This window comes from Vitis riparia, chromosome 17 (genome assembly GCF_004353265.1).
Source record: "Vitis riparia cultivar Riparia Gloire de Montpellier isolate 1030 chromosome 17, EGFV_Vit.rip_1.0, whole genome shotgun sequence".
Taxonomy (NCBI): domain Eukaryota; kingdom Viridiplantae; phylum Streptophyta; class Magnoliopsida; order Vitales; family Vitaceae; genus Vitis; species Vitis riparia.
Genome location: NC_048447.1, coordinates 13,072,723 through 13,089,430, shown reverse-complemented (window position 1 = coordinate 13,089,430; position 16,708 = coordinate 13,072,723). Strand labels below are relative to the sequence as shown.

Here is a 16,708-nt window from a genome sequence, read left to right as displayed (position 1 = left end):
TTAAACATCATTTAGTTGGAAAGAATGTTGAAAACTCAAAAAAGCTTACCAAAGCCCATCTCATCAATATAATATATTATTCTTTTTAGTTCCTTAAAAAGAAATTTAGCCAAGTGGCAAAGGACAAACTTATCTTGGCATGAGTTGTTTTCTCCACATTCCTATTGACCCAAAAATAGCTACATCTCAACTTGCATTCCTTATTACAATTTAGATGCCAATTCATTATTTGAAAGACTCAGTAGTCCATAGATAGAGGTATTTGTTTTATAACAATTTGAATTGTTAGATAAACAATACTTTGTAAACTCCTAAATCAAAGTTGTACTTTTAGTTCAACATGACGTACCGCAATGATATTCATTAAACATTTAGGTGATAACAAGATGAGTGAACCTTAAAAAAAATGATAGAAGTCTTGAACAATAGTAGGAAATGGTAGCCATAAGCCAACATGAAACTATGGAGATCTAATGAATATATCGTTGTTAGTTGATCCACTAATGTTGAATAGTTGGATGAATGAATATGAATTGTATATGGTCACATCAAATGAAATTGCCAAATTATTTCTAAACTTGGGATTGGTTGATAAATTATCTCCTTTGTCCTCAACTTGCCATCTTTGCTCCCTATCTAAAGTCCTCAACCTGGTACCTTTGGTCTCGTCAATCTAAGGCTTTATGGAATCCCCATGGAGTTTGAATTGATCTAGTACTCCTCAAGTCATCATTGAGTAAATCTTAAAACATGACAAGAAGGATGATGTGTTGAGATTGAGAATATAAGAACCCTATAGGAAAAATCACCTACAAACTACTAGAAAAGACTTAAGAGCATGTTACAACACTAGGAAGAACATGGGGTAGGAACTTAAACTCCTTTATCCTCCTCCATAGAGTTCAAGGTCTTGAACAATTGGGGGAGCAAAAGGAAAGGAAGTTGTAGACAAATATATATATATATAAAGACAAGATAAAAACAAATGAAAAAAAATAAAAAATGAAATTGATGAAACCATAAATGATAGTTGATTACTACTAAAAAAAGACACATTTAAAATAATAATTCTCATGAATTCCATACTTTTTGAGTAGTAATTATGTCTAACATGCCCAATTAATATATTGTTGCCCTTGCAAGGAATACTAATGATTTTTGTATAGTTTTGGAGCTATTTCAAGGTGAATATTGATGCATTGAGTGACAAAAGAAAGAAATCAAATGGAAGAGGACAAATAATCTTTTGAGGAAGAAACAATGTAATTAGATTGGGATTTGGAATCAATTGAAGGTAGTTAAAGTGAAGTCAAAAGATGAAAATAAAGGAAGTAACAAAGAGGAGCTTAAAAACCATATAGTGCAATTTCGCATGATTGTGCGAAATGGCCCAAAAGAGGGATTTGTGATGCAGGCTAAGGAGAATTTACAATTTGATTTCGCATGAACATGTGAAAATTTCACACAATCATGAGAAATGGTCCAGGAAGCTATTAAAGCTGTTGTTACTCCATTAATTTCACACGACCATATGAAATTGGTTTTCTTCATGCGAAATGGTTATTTTGCTGATTAACTCCAGATTACTAAATGTGGAAGCTTCCAAAAGACCTCTTAGATGATACCAAGTGTCCACTTGACCTTGACCTATAAATAGAAACTTGAATTTCTCATTAAATGACCTTTGAGACATTTTTTATTACAGAATTTTTTATATTTTCTCTCTTAATAGAATTCTTTATTTTCCTTCATTTTCTCACTAGCCAAACGTGCCTTGTGAGACCAAATCTCCAAGCATGAGTGACTAAATCTCGTTTTTCTTGAAGGAAAGAGGATCTAGAGGCAAGATCCATGGTGAATTAGATAAATGAACTTGAATTGTAAAGGTAATTTGATCAAATTGATTGATTACTTGAATTTTAAGGATTTTTTTCTTAAAATTATCTTGAATGACTATTACATTACAAACTACATAAATTCATTAAATTCTTAAAGCTAGATTTAATGAAATAGAATAGTTGTATTGTATGAATCATTAGAAGATGATTTAAGATGAATTGAATATATAGTTTAAATTGATCTCTTGGATTAAATAACCTAATTTGAAGAGAAATTAGGTTTAGACTTAAAAAGCTAAATCTAAAATCGGTTTAGATGAAAATTTAGGTTTTCATTCTAACTTTATGAAAAATAGATCTCAACATCTATTCACCTTGAAAATTATTTTCTAGAAAATCCTATAACTCATATAATTTTATTTCTTATTAATTTTCTTCTATTTCACATTTCATTGTTCTTCTTAATTAGAAACCATTGTTATTTTGATTTTTCCCCATGAATTGTCAAAGTTAATTTCAGTTTATCACAATAATTTCTTTTCCTCTATTCAAGTCTTAATTGTTAAGAATAATTGATCATAGTGAACGATACTTAAAAACTATTATATTATAATAGTTTATACTAAAACCATTTTTTTATCGGGTACAACTTACTCTAAAATAGTGAATTATATTATAAATTGTGTTTTGATGTAATAAACAACGAAATATCAATCTATCAATAACGGATGAGAATTTGCCTTTATGTGTTGGAGTAATGACTCAAAAACTTGGAAATATGCAATTGATGAAGAGGGTTGAGACTAGAGAGCAAGTAGCATGTAGAGTGTCTAAAATAGCTAATGAGGAGACTTATATGGGAAGCTAAGCCTAAATGAAAGGGTGTGTAAGGCAATGTGTGGTGTATTAAATGCGGATAGAGAAAACCATTGTGGGTGGGAATCAAATTTTTTTTTTTTTTTTTAACAAAATGCACAAAAGCAAATGGTAATAATTACGATGGATTAGATAAAAATGAAAATGAGATGAATTTTGAATTTCCTCATTTTAATGCTTCTAGAGCAAGCGCTTAATTAAAATAGGGAAAAGAGCATTGAAGGAATTGGATTCGATCTTTTCTTTTTATACAGGGAAAATGATAAATCCATCAAATATGATTAGAAAGATGAATCCACTTGCGTCCTCTTGCTCAATAACTAGACGAGAGACGAAAGTGGGATTGCCTTTGTCGTATGTCCGTTCACCACTAGGACGAATAGACTTGTTAGCAACAACTTGTACCATGTGAATGCATGTCAGCATAATGCAGACACATGCAGCCTATAGCGGGCACAGATGAATTGCATTCATCCCAATGAGAGACAAACCTAGTGATACAGCTAGGAAATCAGTCTAGGGGGGCAATATTTTAAAATTTATTTGTAGGGGTAATGGGTAAAAAAACCACAGATCTTCCAATTTGATGACAATTATATAAAAAAAAATTGAAATTAAGTGGGAATGAGCTCAACTCTTAGGAAGCCATTTGCCCCACTTAGGCTTAGGGTGGCTCGACCACCATAGAAACCCATGTAATAAAAATCAAATGAATGATTCAACTTCTACAAAGTGAAAACCTTTTTTGTTCAAAGAATATCGACTTACACAAGAATTTAATGTGAAAGCAAAGAAATATTTATTTTAAATTACATAAGAAATGTATATTTAATAAAACTTTTAAAATTACTAATACTACCTTTTAAAAATTATGATTTAACTCAAGAAAAAAAGTAATAAGTTGTCTCAAACAAGACCTAATTAAGCAAATACATGAAGTAGCTAGCTCGAGGCAAAAGTAAGGTAAAATATTTTACATCACTGTTCTTCTTCTCCTCTCTTACCTTTTTCTCTAGACCGTCTCTTTGCTTGACTTGATTGTTGTAGGGGAATCTGTCGGAATCATCCTTGGTTGCAGGTAGTCTGTTGGAGAAAGCAAATATGGGGTAGATTCATGTAGTGTGTCGTGGTGATAGAGAGAGTGATTCAAGGAAGACTCACAGTCTCGATTGAAATTCTTGCTCCAACAGCCCGCACCCTCTCCAGTAACTGGACAGTAGTATGTGTGGTTCACACTGGGGGCATATCCCACCAGATTTGGACGGTTGAGATTGTCGATTCGAGTATAGGTCTTTTCCATGTCCCCGTACTGGCAATTACTGCCAAAACTAGTTTTCACACTTCACACAAAGGATCAACACTTCAAATTTCAATTTCTTTATTGGGATTATCTGATAATGTGATCGTTGACGAAGACAGGGACAGTCATCAGAAAAGAAAAGGAAAAAAAGGGCAGTTACTTTTGACTGCTTACCTTAGTAGTCCCATCAACAATCTGAATCCTTGGCTACAAAATCCTATCACAATTGCCAAAGATTTGTAACATGTTTTTGATCAGGCCTCAGAAGAGGAAAGACAAAAGAAGTAGTGGTACTGAATATTTGAGCGGTTGTGCATGAGCCAGCAGCGGTGTTTTGTCTGGGCTCATGAAAATGATTGATGCAGATATGAACAGTAAGACTGCTCGCGGAGGAAATGGTTGGTAGTTAGGTAAATGAGGCCAAGCATTTCTTAATTATTAGCTTAGCTTAAGCGTCACCACCGCCTAGGTCTTACCTTCATATGCATGCCTGTGTGGTTTAGTCATTCATCCTCTAGCGTATGCTTCGTCACATCACCCCTCTGTCTTCTCCATTCCCTACTTTGTTGACTTACTTTTTTCACCTTTGGCAAACTTTTCTTTTTTTTTTTTTCCCGATTTTTATGAATTTTCTGGAGTTGATTGCTTTGGATATTCAAACATGGTGATTGAGTTTTGGAAGTTTGATGCCTTTCAATGATTTCCATTATAAGCCTAACAAATTATCTAAAAAGCTCTCTTTAATCCCCATCAAACATGTAGCTATATGACAATTTTTGGTACGTCCTTTTTTTCCTTGTTCCCTTTCATTTTTTTTTTTTTTTGTGTATTTAATTTTACGTAATATTTAGTTGGTTTATAAATGTTGAACACGGGTGTGAACCTAGGATAAGGTTTCAAAGTGGGCAAGGCAATAGACAAAGAGGGGGCTGTGCACTAATGGCCTCGCCAAACAAACAAAAACCAAGGTATCTTTTCTGGTAGCACGTAAACGTCTATGATAAGCGGCCTAAAATACAATCTAAATAATAGACACGTGTCCATCTTGGGGAGATGTGTGTAGAAGTCTGTGTTGCCAAACTAGGCAACTGTTGAGCTGATGGGCTCCTTTCCAAGACTTAATTTACCCAAGGCCCACTTCATTGTGGGTCCTTATTGTTCAATGCTGTTGGACAAATGGGCCCCCACTGGAGTTATCAAAATCAGAAACGTTACTGTCAAATCGTTTTTTCTTCCAACCAACTTGTGTGCTTACTGGTCACACTGCCACTATTTTAAGCTCCCTCCCCTTCCCAATTCAACTTCCCCCACTGCCCTTCCTCAATTTCCACAACCCCACCCCCCTCCCTCCCTCCCTCCCTCCCACCCATGTCTACCCAAAGAGCAAGAGCTTCACGAGTCACCGACGATGAGATTAACGACCTCATCCTCAAACTGCAGGCGTTGCTACCTCATTCAAATCAAAGGCGCACGTCTACAGGGGTAGGCTAGCCTGGGTGTTTTTTGTTTTTTTTTGTTTTTTTCATTTCTTATTCTGAATATTAGAAGCTTGTGCATTTGACCTTGCTGCTTTCCTCTCTCCATGAGTACCAATTTTCTGTCTCGGCCGTCATCTAGACTTTCATATCATGTCCCGGAAGAAAGGAACAAGAGCCTTGCCAAGATGACTTGCAGTACTGGACATTAACGGAGAGAGGGAGAGCCCAGTCTCTTTTAAAGGCTTTAATTCAAAACTCGAATCTTGAAGAAAAATTAATTAGCATAATAATGATACTTTTAACAAGGATAATACCAATTTCATACTGCAGAAGTGGCTTCAAGTTCTAAGTAAACTGCACCGTAGCCATTAAGCTAAAAAGAGAGAGGAAACAAGGGTGGTTTACATATAGAGACAGTTCATTGATGTACTGGGAACATGCATACGTCCAAATCATGATCGGATGAAAAGAAAAAGACTGTTGTGAATTTTAAATGCTAACCTTGGCTTTTTTCAACGTAATTGGTTTGGTTGCAGGCATCGGCATGGAGGATTCTGAAAGAAACGTGCAGTTACATAAAGAGGCTACACAGAGAGGTGGGCGACCTGAGTGAGAGACTATCCCAGCTTCTTGATTCTCTTGATAATATTAATGGTGTTGAGGTTGAGCAACTTAGAAGTTTATTGCAGCGATAGATCTTTAGTCCCCTTCCTCTCTCAGCTGGAATTGCTTTCAAGTCATAATACCAGACAAAAGATGTATTATATCTTCCTGCAACCCACCCCACAATGTTCTGATTTTCTTCTTTCTTTGTCTGGTCAGGACTCCAACCAGTGAGATAAATTATTTATGTGCAACAAATATGTATTTGGGTTTTTCTTCGGGTCTCTTTTCTATTTCTCTCTTCTTTGTCGTTTAGGTGCTGAGTTTTTCTTAAAACAAAGTACTGATTTTGGGGTTCAAGGCTGAAGTAGAATATCATATGCAGCTAACAGACCTGAAATGCTGTGTTTGATTAGTAAATTATGGGATCATGATTCGATGTTTAGAATATAATAAGACAGGAGAATACAAAACCATACCAACATATTAATGATCCTGTTGCTTATTTAAGTTAGTTCTTTTTCATTTTTTAATTTAAAATTTTACCTTGTTTTGTTAGTTGATTGGTAAGATGTGTTATGAAATTATAATTTTGGCTTAGTGTATGAAATCTATACATATATTAGTTAGATCATGCTAATTTTTTTAGCTAAATGATTGATTAATGGGGCAAACTTCTAGTGACCCTGAGGGAACTGGTGACTATTGAGAAGTAAACCCAAGGTTGGACCAACTGAGTTACCCCTCAGGATTATTTCAAGTCCAAATTTTATTGTGTCTTGAGAGTGAAAATTGTTGTAAGGGCTCTTAAAGCTAAATTTAAATGCTTTAAAAATAATTTTGGTTCTTGGGTTATTAAAGTTAATTTTAAATTTTATTTAATTTCATTTTTATTTTTATTTTATAATTTACAGGGGTGGATTAACGTGGGTCCTCGTTCAATGGAGGGTAGTGGTGATGTAGAATCCCGTGCACTCTCTATCAGAATAGGATGAATGATATTTCTCATCATTCTCAAATAGATGACCTTTCATTAATAATGAAGCAACCAATACTATTAATTTATGACCTAAGTAAAACGAACCACATTAATTGCACTATAAAGAAGAGCAGGGTCGCTTATCCAGAGGTTAGTGAGCACACAATTGGTTCTCTGATGGAAAACCATGGCTAATTGGATCATTGTAGAGGGGTTGGCCTAAGTTACCAGCTCCTTGTCCCAACCATCTTCTTTGTAGGTCTATATATAAGATCAATCCAGGATAACTTTGAGCCAATATAAGACAAAACATATTGACATCACCTATAGGAAATAAAAGACAAGCAACTTGTCAACCATGGTCCAACCTCAGAACAAAAAGATCCTCCAAAGTTATTAGAAGACAAATTAGGTTGGCGTTGTTTGTGGGAAATGAAAGAAAAGCAACTTACCAGCCATGGTCCAAACTTAGACTAATAACAAGCATCCACAAGATGATCCTTCTTCACAAGCATCAAGGATAAAAGGGCGCGTGGAAGAAATGAAGAGAAGACTTAATAAAAAACAAGAGGAAATGTTAAGACGTATGAAAGAGCTTGATAAAAGAAATGAGAATCACATCCAGCAAATCACACAAATAAGGGGGGACTTGAAGAAATTAGTCGGCACACCAACCCTTTTAAACAACTACTGACACTTGTTCGACCCAGCTTGGTTGAATCCATGCAACCGCTTAGAGTCATTGAACCCAGCGCTTTGCAAGCTCTTCCAGGGATCACATCCACACTTTCATTAATGCTATCCTCAACGAAGAGAAGACCAAGACAAAGAGGAGAGATTAATTTCCTTTAGCCCCGAAGGAGACATGCTTCGTAATTGAAGTGGCCGTTCAAGGAGGACCCATGCTGCATGAAGCTAAAAATAAAAACTCAAGGAACTATAAAAGCAAAGGGACAAACTGCGAATGACCCCTCACAAAATGGCACATTAACCTCTGATACTACATTGCATAATCGGCTCACTTTCTCTAACCACAAGTTACGACAAATCAGGATTCCTCATTATGATCCTCTACGTGCCACACTAAGGGTAGCCAACTTTGAAGTATGACTACTGGCCCTGGGAGCGCAACTAATCTCCTATAACTACCCACATATGAACAAATTGGACTTTTTTCAATCTCTGACTTGCCCTTGATAGGAATTAACGACATGTTGGTCTACCTTGTCGGTAATAGTAGGACTGGTCACTCATCCCAACCTGTTCTTGGTATTGGATAGACCATCTTTGTATAACATCATCATGGGACAACCATAAATCCATGACATGCAGACAATCTCATCTTCATATGACCAAAACATAAAGTTCTCTAACAAAGAAGGAATGCGTGTTCTCTAAGATGACCAAGTCATGGAAAAATCATGTTGCATATTAGCCATCAAACAGATCAACAAAACAGTAAAACCAAGAGAACTCACACCGCTTCCACCCTTACAATAGCAATTCCTAGGTGACTCGAAGACAAGGGAACCATGTGAATGACAACTAGGGAGTCGTCGACAGTTCAAAATTTAAAACTAGTCCTATCAGAAGAATAAAGAAAGATAATGAACGGGAGTTGTAGGGACTTAAGTAGTGAGCTACTCGAATGGATCTGCTCAGATGAACTCTTAAGGCAGATCATATCACTGGACCAAAGCAACATCCATTCGAGCGGCTGGATGCCATGAATAAGATCGTTACGCGTTTCCCGTGGGACAACTAAGCAACCATTACACGTAATAAATAGGCAACCATTATTGACAGTCAATGATTTGAGTATTACGTATTTAAACCATAATAAAGGACAATCATGAAGACTAGAACAACGTTAGAGACCAACCACTATAAAAATCCCTAGATAGCCAGAAGGAAAGGTACGCAATCTGATTTGTAAGAAAACTTTGCCACAAATTCTCTTTAAGCTAACTTAGCCATTAGAGGGGCTTGCTTGGATAAAGATCCGAAGACACCTTTTCGCAGGTTCATCCTACACAAAAAGGAGTAAGAAAGCTGCTCGGAGGGATTACTGTTGCTACGCTCTAACAGGAGTCACTTGGCTCCACATGACGAACAGCAAATGATGAAAATATTGGAAGAAAATCAAGACATATTTACCTAGAAAGTAGCGGACATGTTAGAAATCTTACATGAATTAGCATGTCACTAGCTTAGTGTAAACCCAATTATTGATCAAGTAACCTGACAGTTGATGATCATTTTCATCAAGGAAATATCACCTCGATTGGTTTTCAAACCAAAAATGGTCCCCCAAAAGAATGATACCATCTGTACTGACTACACCATCCACAAAAAAGCCTGCTTGATAGACAACCACCCACTCCCAAAATAGATTAATTGATTGGCTAATAGAAGTTAAACCTCCTCCACATTTAGCCCCACAATCAACTTCACAACTGACCAAATCAATAGCTCGCCATTTGAGGCAAATATGGCAATGTGCAATGCGATTTCAATGGGTCTCTCCTCTACCAAATTATGCATTCGAGGAGCCAACAACCAGTTTATCTTCACAGAATCATCAAGCTATTCTTTAGCTTATAAAATAGGGAAAAAAAAAAAATCCTCTCTATTTTTATAAGCCTATCCCAATTGATTAGTTAAAAAAGCTAAAGTTTTTTATTTTTTTAGAAATAAAATTAAGTTTAGAAACCGAAGAAAAATAAATTTTTGTTCTCAAAACTAAAAAAAAAAAACGTGTTTTATGAAATTGTTTTTTCAATTGAGTATTTTCTTTGAATAACTTGATGTTTTAAATATAAATAATATTTAGATTCATACTTCATTATGCCCCATTTTTTTAAATTACTTGCATTTTTTTTAATTTTTCCTAAAAATATATCTTTACCTTATAAACATATTTAATTTCCAATATTCTTATTAACATATATCGTAAAGTCCTTAATTTCCAAATCTACCGTTGTTTGTTAATTCTCAATTATCTTAAGGCTGTGAAGTAGGAGCGTGAGGACCATCAACAAGTTCAAAACCCAAGACCAAGAGTCGTTTTAAAGCCGCATTTTCCTTTTCCTCCCTCCCTACTCCACCAAGTATTCTCTCTCTTTGCCTAACGAATCCCACTTTCCTTTCTATGGCATTTTCACTCTCTTCTTTGTTTTTTGTGTGCACCAATGATCTGATTTGATAAATGTTTAGAAAAGAAAACATGGATATGATCAAAAGTTTCAAAACCCACTTTGTTTTGTGGGCTTAGACGTGGCATTGGCATATGTAGGAGAAGTTTCTAGGAAAGTCCCAACTTGAATATGTTTGTCTCATGGTTTCTTGATTTCCTAAACATTATTAAAAGTAAGAGAAATCAACTTCAAGTTGTCTTTCTCCAAAACATCCTTTATTGACAATAATTTGTTGGTGCTCTATTAGTTTTAAGAGAGTCGTATTCTGTGGGCATATTTGCTTCTTAATTATTAATTATTATGTAGAACACTTTGGAAATTGAAAAAATTACAAATTTACATGAAATTGGAGGGGAGCCCTGATGATTAGAATCATATTTTTATTTTTATTTTATTTTTAAAGGAAAAAGAAAAAGAAAAGAAAAAGGGAAAAAACAATTGGTGTACAATACAAGACAGAAATTTGTATAATCCAGTGGAAATTAAAACACACTTTTTAGAACAGGAGGTCACAGACCCAAAAACTATCAGTGCATGGTGAGATTGAAGTTTTGAAGGAGGACCTTGATGTTAGCAAGAATTGCTAAGCTGTTGCTGGTGAACTCCTTAGAAGGCTGCATCGCGTTCTTGACCTCTTCCACAACGCTTGAATTCATCTCTTCCAATCCATCCAAGCACGTCTCCTGATCCGTGATCGCGCTGCTTAGCCACGTTCTCATGTCCTCTATCTTCGACTCCGTCATCATCTTCTTTCCCGGACCCACCTCCATGGCCGACATCGTGTTGTTGACTTGGGCAGAGGCGTCTTCCAGGAGGCTCTCGCAGTCCCGCAACGCCGCCTCGGAACGAGGATCCTTGGCTCGGAGAATTAGGGTTTTGGGGAAGGATGAGAGATTGGAGAGGTGGGCGAAGGAGATTTTGAGAGAGGCCATGAAGATGAGCTCTGGATCGAATTTTGGGGAGGCGTCGAGGGTGGAGAGAGTGGAGAAGCAGGAGACAGGGTACTGAGTGACATTGCAGATGGTTTTGATAGAGTCGGCGTAGCTGGAAGAAAGGGAGGGAGATTCGGGTGATTGGGTGTAGGAATGGTGAACGAGTGCTCCCACCACCACACCGATGATCAAGGTGAAAAGGAGAATGAAGGAGATGGTGATGGTGATGAGGAGGGGTTTCCTGTGGGTGTGGGTGGAAGGTGCTGCTTGATCTTCAAGGTGGTTCAGTTTGTTGTAACCTTTGATGAAGTTGATAGGATCCATGGCTCTAATGGTTGTTTCAGAAATTGAGCTAGCCATTTATGTCCGATCCTCTTCCTAGCTATGACCAATTCTCCCTTTTGGGTCAATACAGGGGAATTATTATTATATAAATATATACGTATTGAATGGAAAACAAGTGAGCATCAGCTGCGTGCCCACAGAACTACATTTTACAGGGAGCCTGGAAGTATTGACATTTTTTCAGTGCTCATACATGATATAAAAGTTATAATCAATTGTTAGCGTTCATATGAATTGAACCCTTAAAACACAAAGAACAAATTTTACAAGAAATGGTAAGAGATTATGGGAGTGCCCGGATTAAAAGACTGAAAACATGTTGCAGGGAAAACTAACTGGTATTGAGGGATCTCCACTTGGGGGTGAGGGCTGAGGCAGGGTTAACTAGGCAGTCAGGAAGCCTTCCATTTCTGTCTCTGTACCCAGCATTTAAATAGGTGGCCGGGTTTGGTAAAAATTTGACCTTGAAAGTAAACAATCAACCGTGTCTCAGACAATGAGAGGCAAGGACTGCTTCTCTAAACAGATCGAAGGCATAAAAACTCTATGCAAATAACGAGTCAATCCGTGCTGGTCTAAATACCCAAAATAAATATTTCAAATTGCCCTCCAAGTCATAAAACAAAATGCAAGCAAATTTTTTTTGAAACCTTAAAATAAAAATTCAGAATCTAGAAACCAAACCGAAACATTGAGCAGTCTTGCATCAAAATTAGCCTAAATATAAAAGGGTGATAAAACACAAGACAAGACATGTGCCTATTAAATTACTAATCGCAAAGATCCCAACCAAGAGCTCAATCCTCATCTTCTTCATCTCCATCGCCACCAGCAGCCTTCTTTGCAGCTGCCTTCTGGTTCTTTCGCTTCACCCTTCCGGGACGCCCACCTCCAAGTGGACTTGTAAGTGAGAAGTCAATATGCTTCTGTGAATCCATCCTCACAAGGAAAGAGGGAATGTTCACAACCTGCCTCCCCACCCTGCAACAGAAGACATAACAGCAGCATGGTCAAACAATTGGCTATCATTTCTATATTGAAGTGTATGATAGTCCAAACATAATGGCCAAACAAGTTTTATATATGATATATGAAAACAATACACAAAATGCTATATATAAGAATGTTCTTTAAAACAGGAATGCTAATAACACAACAGATGACTTTTTAAGATAACATGGAGGACTGTGTACATGGATTAAAGACAGAATTGCCTTTGTTCAACAAACTTTTTTAAATTGTGAATGGAGGCTAAAATAGTCTCTGTTAAATAAAATTTTTACATCTATGTTAACAATGAAGAAGAATGTCTTTCTTGAATCTTTTAAGCCCCCCTCACCCAGTAGTCTATGTAATAATGTTGAACCTTGCTTTGAACAACAGTATATAGGGTTGCTATAGTTATAAAACCATGACAATTTAATAACCAAAAAATTCAAATTATTTGTCTAACCTAAAACTTAACAAAGTTCATTAATAGAAAACTTCCCAAGATATGTTACGAGTTGTTGCTAAACTAAAGATAGGAAAAAGGGAAAAGAAAAATGAAAAGGCAAAGAAAATAAGAACCTGAGCACCAGTTAGTGATTACTCTTACTCTAAATCAAATGTCAAAACAAGACCAAATATTAGTGCAGACATGTCTAGGGTTACAAAGGATCAATTCACCACTTTAGACAAGGAATATACTTCATCTAGGTATGATGATTTTATCTTTCTTACTATTCCAATGTTCTATAAGCAGAAGAGGAAAAAGGGTCCTTGTGTAGATAAAGTACATATATATAGTTGAAAGTGGCGCCAAAAGGCTCAAACAAGAGAAGGATCTACCAAAAAAAGCACAACAACACCGCTACCCTCAATAAGAGCATGACCAATAAAAGAAACTAACTAGAGTCAAATAACCATCTTTTATAAACATTTTAGTCTCTGACCAAAGAAGGCAAACAAAAAAACTTTTTAACGTTTGGATTGAAAGCATTTGATTGTCGAAAACCATCATATTCCTTGCATTCCAAACTGTCCAAAAGATACATAAGGTTCATACTCTTCAAATCTTGATGCCCTTTTTGCCCACAAATGAATCATGCCAACCCAGTAGTGTCTCTCTAACCACCAAGGAAGGCACCTAAGACACCCTGAAAAGTGCAAAGAGCAACTCCCATAAAACCCTTATCTTTACATAGTGAAAAAGGATGTGATCAATGAATTCTTCCTCCAATTGGCAAAGATAACATTTATTCGCTAAATACCACCCTCTTCTTTGGACTTGCTCTAATGTTAAGCATTTCCCAACATTGTCTCCCAAGCAAAGAAGCATCCTTTAGGTTGTACCCACAGGTTCCAAATGACTCTCGTTGGAAAAGAAACTGAACTGCCCAGCCCCAAGATGTTTTACAGGGACTTAACTGTAAACTTGCCGCTCTTCGTCTCTACACATAGCACCTTATCTTCCTCATCCCTACACACTTTCTTCCCATGCAAACTTAACAAAAACCTCTCTACACAATCCACCTCCCAATCATTCAAAGATCTAGAGAAGCAAGGACTCCCCCCCTCTTCAACTGAGTAATTCCAAACATCCACCAACACGCCTCCTTAGAAATGGCTAAAGCAAACAAAGAAGGGAATTGCGACACTCAAAGGGGAAAAAGTGCCTTTAAAGGGCTTTTCTGAACAACACTCTAATGCAACCATCATACAATCTCCAAAACCACTCTCATACCACCAAGACAATTGTTGCAAACCTAGCCACTCAATAATGAACCTCATTCACACTATCTCATCCACCACCACCACCCAAACAATTGTGGATACAGCATCTAACAGTGTCACCATCAATGCAAACTCCATTGCCACCTTCTTGACCATCACCTGACCATATCCACCTTCATCACCAGTATCACCATGGTCAAAACACACCCACAACAGTAATATTCCCTAGCTAATATACATATTCCCTAGTAACATTTAGGAAAAATACTTTTTATGCTTTTTACTTACTTATACTTCACAATCAATACAACAAAAAACACTTCTGTTACTCCTAAATAGTACTTCTGGACGTAATAAATGCAATGGCTATTGCTATTATCACAATCTTTCTTCAATTCATTCACATATCATCACAAGAAGAAACACTAAAATTAAAATCCACATACTTTCATAAAGAAAGTTAGGTGAAATAGATTCAAAGAGATGGATAGTTAACTCCAACACCCAGATAAGGTATATCCCAAAGAAAACCCGAATGGGCCATCTTTCAACAACCCCCAGAATTATCTACAAGATGCTTGAGTTGACATTATTCTAACAGTAATTGCCACAGTTCTATCTCACACTGCACATACTATAATGAGAAACATGAAAATTAAGGCAACATAACTTTCAGAAGAAAAAAGCTACTTTCACAGGATGGTTCCATACTTTTAGGAACTTGGTTAAAAATGAAGGTATCTATTTCCTCTTTTTTTTTTTAGGCTTAGCTGGAAAGAATGTCTAATATCAGTCTTATTTACAAGGTTGATTGTCCAAGCCAATACCAATATTAGATAATATAAAAGTAAAATAAGTAAGAACATTTAAAATAATTTAGGAATATTTGGGCCAAAAGGGTAAAATAATCCTCACTTTGTAAAGGTAACCTCCATTGTTTTAAAATTGTAAATATAACCTCTAATGGACCAAAAAAAGCTGTGCTTTTTTTTTTTTTTCTTTCAGAAAGTGCTTTGATGTGAGATTGGTGTTAAAAAAGTTGGCTACAGGATATTTTACATCCAAAAAAAGGGATATTCCTAGTTTTAGAAAAGTAAGTCATTTTTTCCCATCAGGGATGATTTCATTTCATCATTAAGTGAGCCATTTTTCCCCATGGATGATTTCATTTCATCATTTATCCCTTAAATTTACCTGATATGCCTCTGCCTGATGAGCACTCGGGCGTGGTGAATGGACTTTGCCATACCGGATTTGAACACAAGAGTTTGAAGGCGGCGCTCAAGGAAGTTCTCCACAGTCAATGCCAAGACATAATCAAGCTTATTCTGACTCTCATCTAAAAGCCCATACCGGTTCATACGGCGAAGAAGTGCTTCACCCTCAAAGATCCGACGAGGGTTCTTCTCATCAAGGGTCAAAAGCATCCTAGCATTATTACGGATTCGGCTTAAAACATACTGAACCCTCCACAGCTCTCTTTTGCACCGGAGCCCATACTCTCCCACCAGCTTCAGCTCAGCATCCAACCGCTCCTTCTCGTATGGACGGCGGGGCTTCTTAAAAGTCTTCCCATCTGAAGTTGTTCAGCATATGCCATATAATTAAGAGCAAATAAGACAAATACTCACGTGTGTTAAACAGAACTCAAAGAGGCTAATTTAGGTTTTGTTTGGTGGCTGAAAAAACTGAGCATACCTAACAGCTAAAAACTTGAATTATTACATCTTTTTTCTGTTTATTTAATAGAGAACAAAGTAAATATGTAAGCCCTATAGTGAAAACATAACAGCTAAAACATTACTTTGCTTCCGTTCCCTACCATTTTCAAGCAACCAAACAGAGTGTTCACAAGAAAAAGAGAGGGGGGGGGGAAGAGGGGGGGAAAAGAAAGATTGAGACAAGCGGTGTACACATGGGAAAATCAAAACAACTTTTTTATCTCATGTAGATCCAGTTACAAATTCCTCACTATAAAATCCTAACATTCAAGGAAAAGAAAAAAAGAAAAAAGAAAAAAACCCTAATTTGCGTTTACTAAGACCGATCCAAGGAAATAAAAAAGAAGCCCACAAACTTGTTTATAACAAAACCATATAACAAACATTTAATTTACTTTGTTTCCCTGCATTTTCTCAGTAACCAAACAGACGTGGAAATTAATACTAAAGAAATTGGATGACGGAAACATAAAAACAGTCCCCCAAAAATCCAGAATAAATACTAAAAGAAAAGGCAGGTATTAATAATAGGGAAGTTTGATAGATCAAATATTAAGAAGGAATCTAAACGAAAACATAAAAAGAGAAGGCTTACCATAGTTGCGATAGAAGGAGACGTGGACCATGGCTGCTCCCTCTCTCTGTCTCTCTCCCTCTCCCTCTCCCTCTCCCTCTAGACGTGGGTACTGATCGAATGAGCCGCTTATAAGAGAACCCTAAAACC

The 16,708-nt window shown here is 36.5% G+C and overlaps 3 protein-coding genes and 1 long non-coding RNA gene across 4 annotated transcripts; 1 reads left to right on the top strand and 3 right to left on the bottom strand.

Moving 5' to 3' along the window:
• Positions 1-3,564: 3,564 nt before the first annotated feature.
• On the bottom strand, positions 3,565-6,073 carry LOC117904282. The gene is made up of 2 exons (XR_004649571.1): positions 5,994-6,073; positions 3,565-4,231 (listed from the first exon to the last, which is right to left on the bottom strand). It is a non-coding gene; the product is annotated as an uncharacterized LOC117904282 (long non-coding RNA).
• On the top strand, positions 5,370-6,373 carry LOC117904281 (transcription factor ILI3-like). The gene is made up of 2 exons (XM_034816808.1): positions 5,370-5,496; positions 6,029-6,373. Exons 1-2 carry the CDS (start codon positions 5,383-5,385, stop codon positions 6,185-6,187), a joined length of 273 nt encoding a protein of 90 aa, XP_034672699.1. The 5' UTR covers positions 5,370-5,382; the 3' UTR covers positions 6,188-6,373.
• Positions 6,374-10,798: 4,425 nt separating this feature from the next.
• Positions 10,799-11,563, bottom strand: LOC117904113 (pectinesterase 1). The gene has a single exon (XM_034816632.1). The coding sequence runs from the start codon at positions 11,561-11,563 to the stop codon at positions 10,799-10,801; it is 765 nt and encodes a 254-aa protein (XP_034672523.1).
• Positions 11,564-12,165: 602 nt separating this feature from the next.
• LOC117904594 (40S ribosomal protein S9-2) lies at positions 12,166-16,680 on the bottom strand. The gene is made up of 3 exons (XM_034817279.1): positions 16,580-16,680; positions 15,458-15,836; positions 12,166-12,529 (listed from the first exon to the last, which is right to left on the bottom strand). The coding sequence occupies exons 1-3, from the start codon at positions 16,608-16,610 to the stop codon at positions 12,346-12,348; spliced, it is 594 nt and encodes a 197-aa protein (XP_034673170.1). The 5' UTR covers positions 16,611-16,680; the 3' UTR covers positions 12,166-12,345.
• Positions 16,681-16,708: the final 28 nt, after the last annotated feature.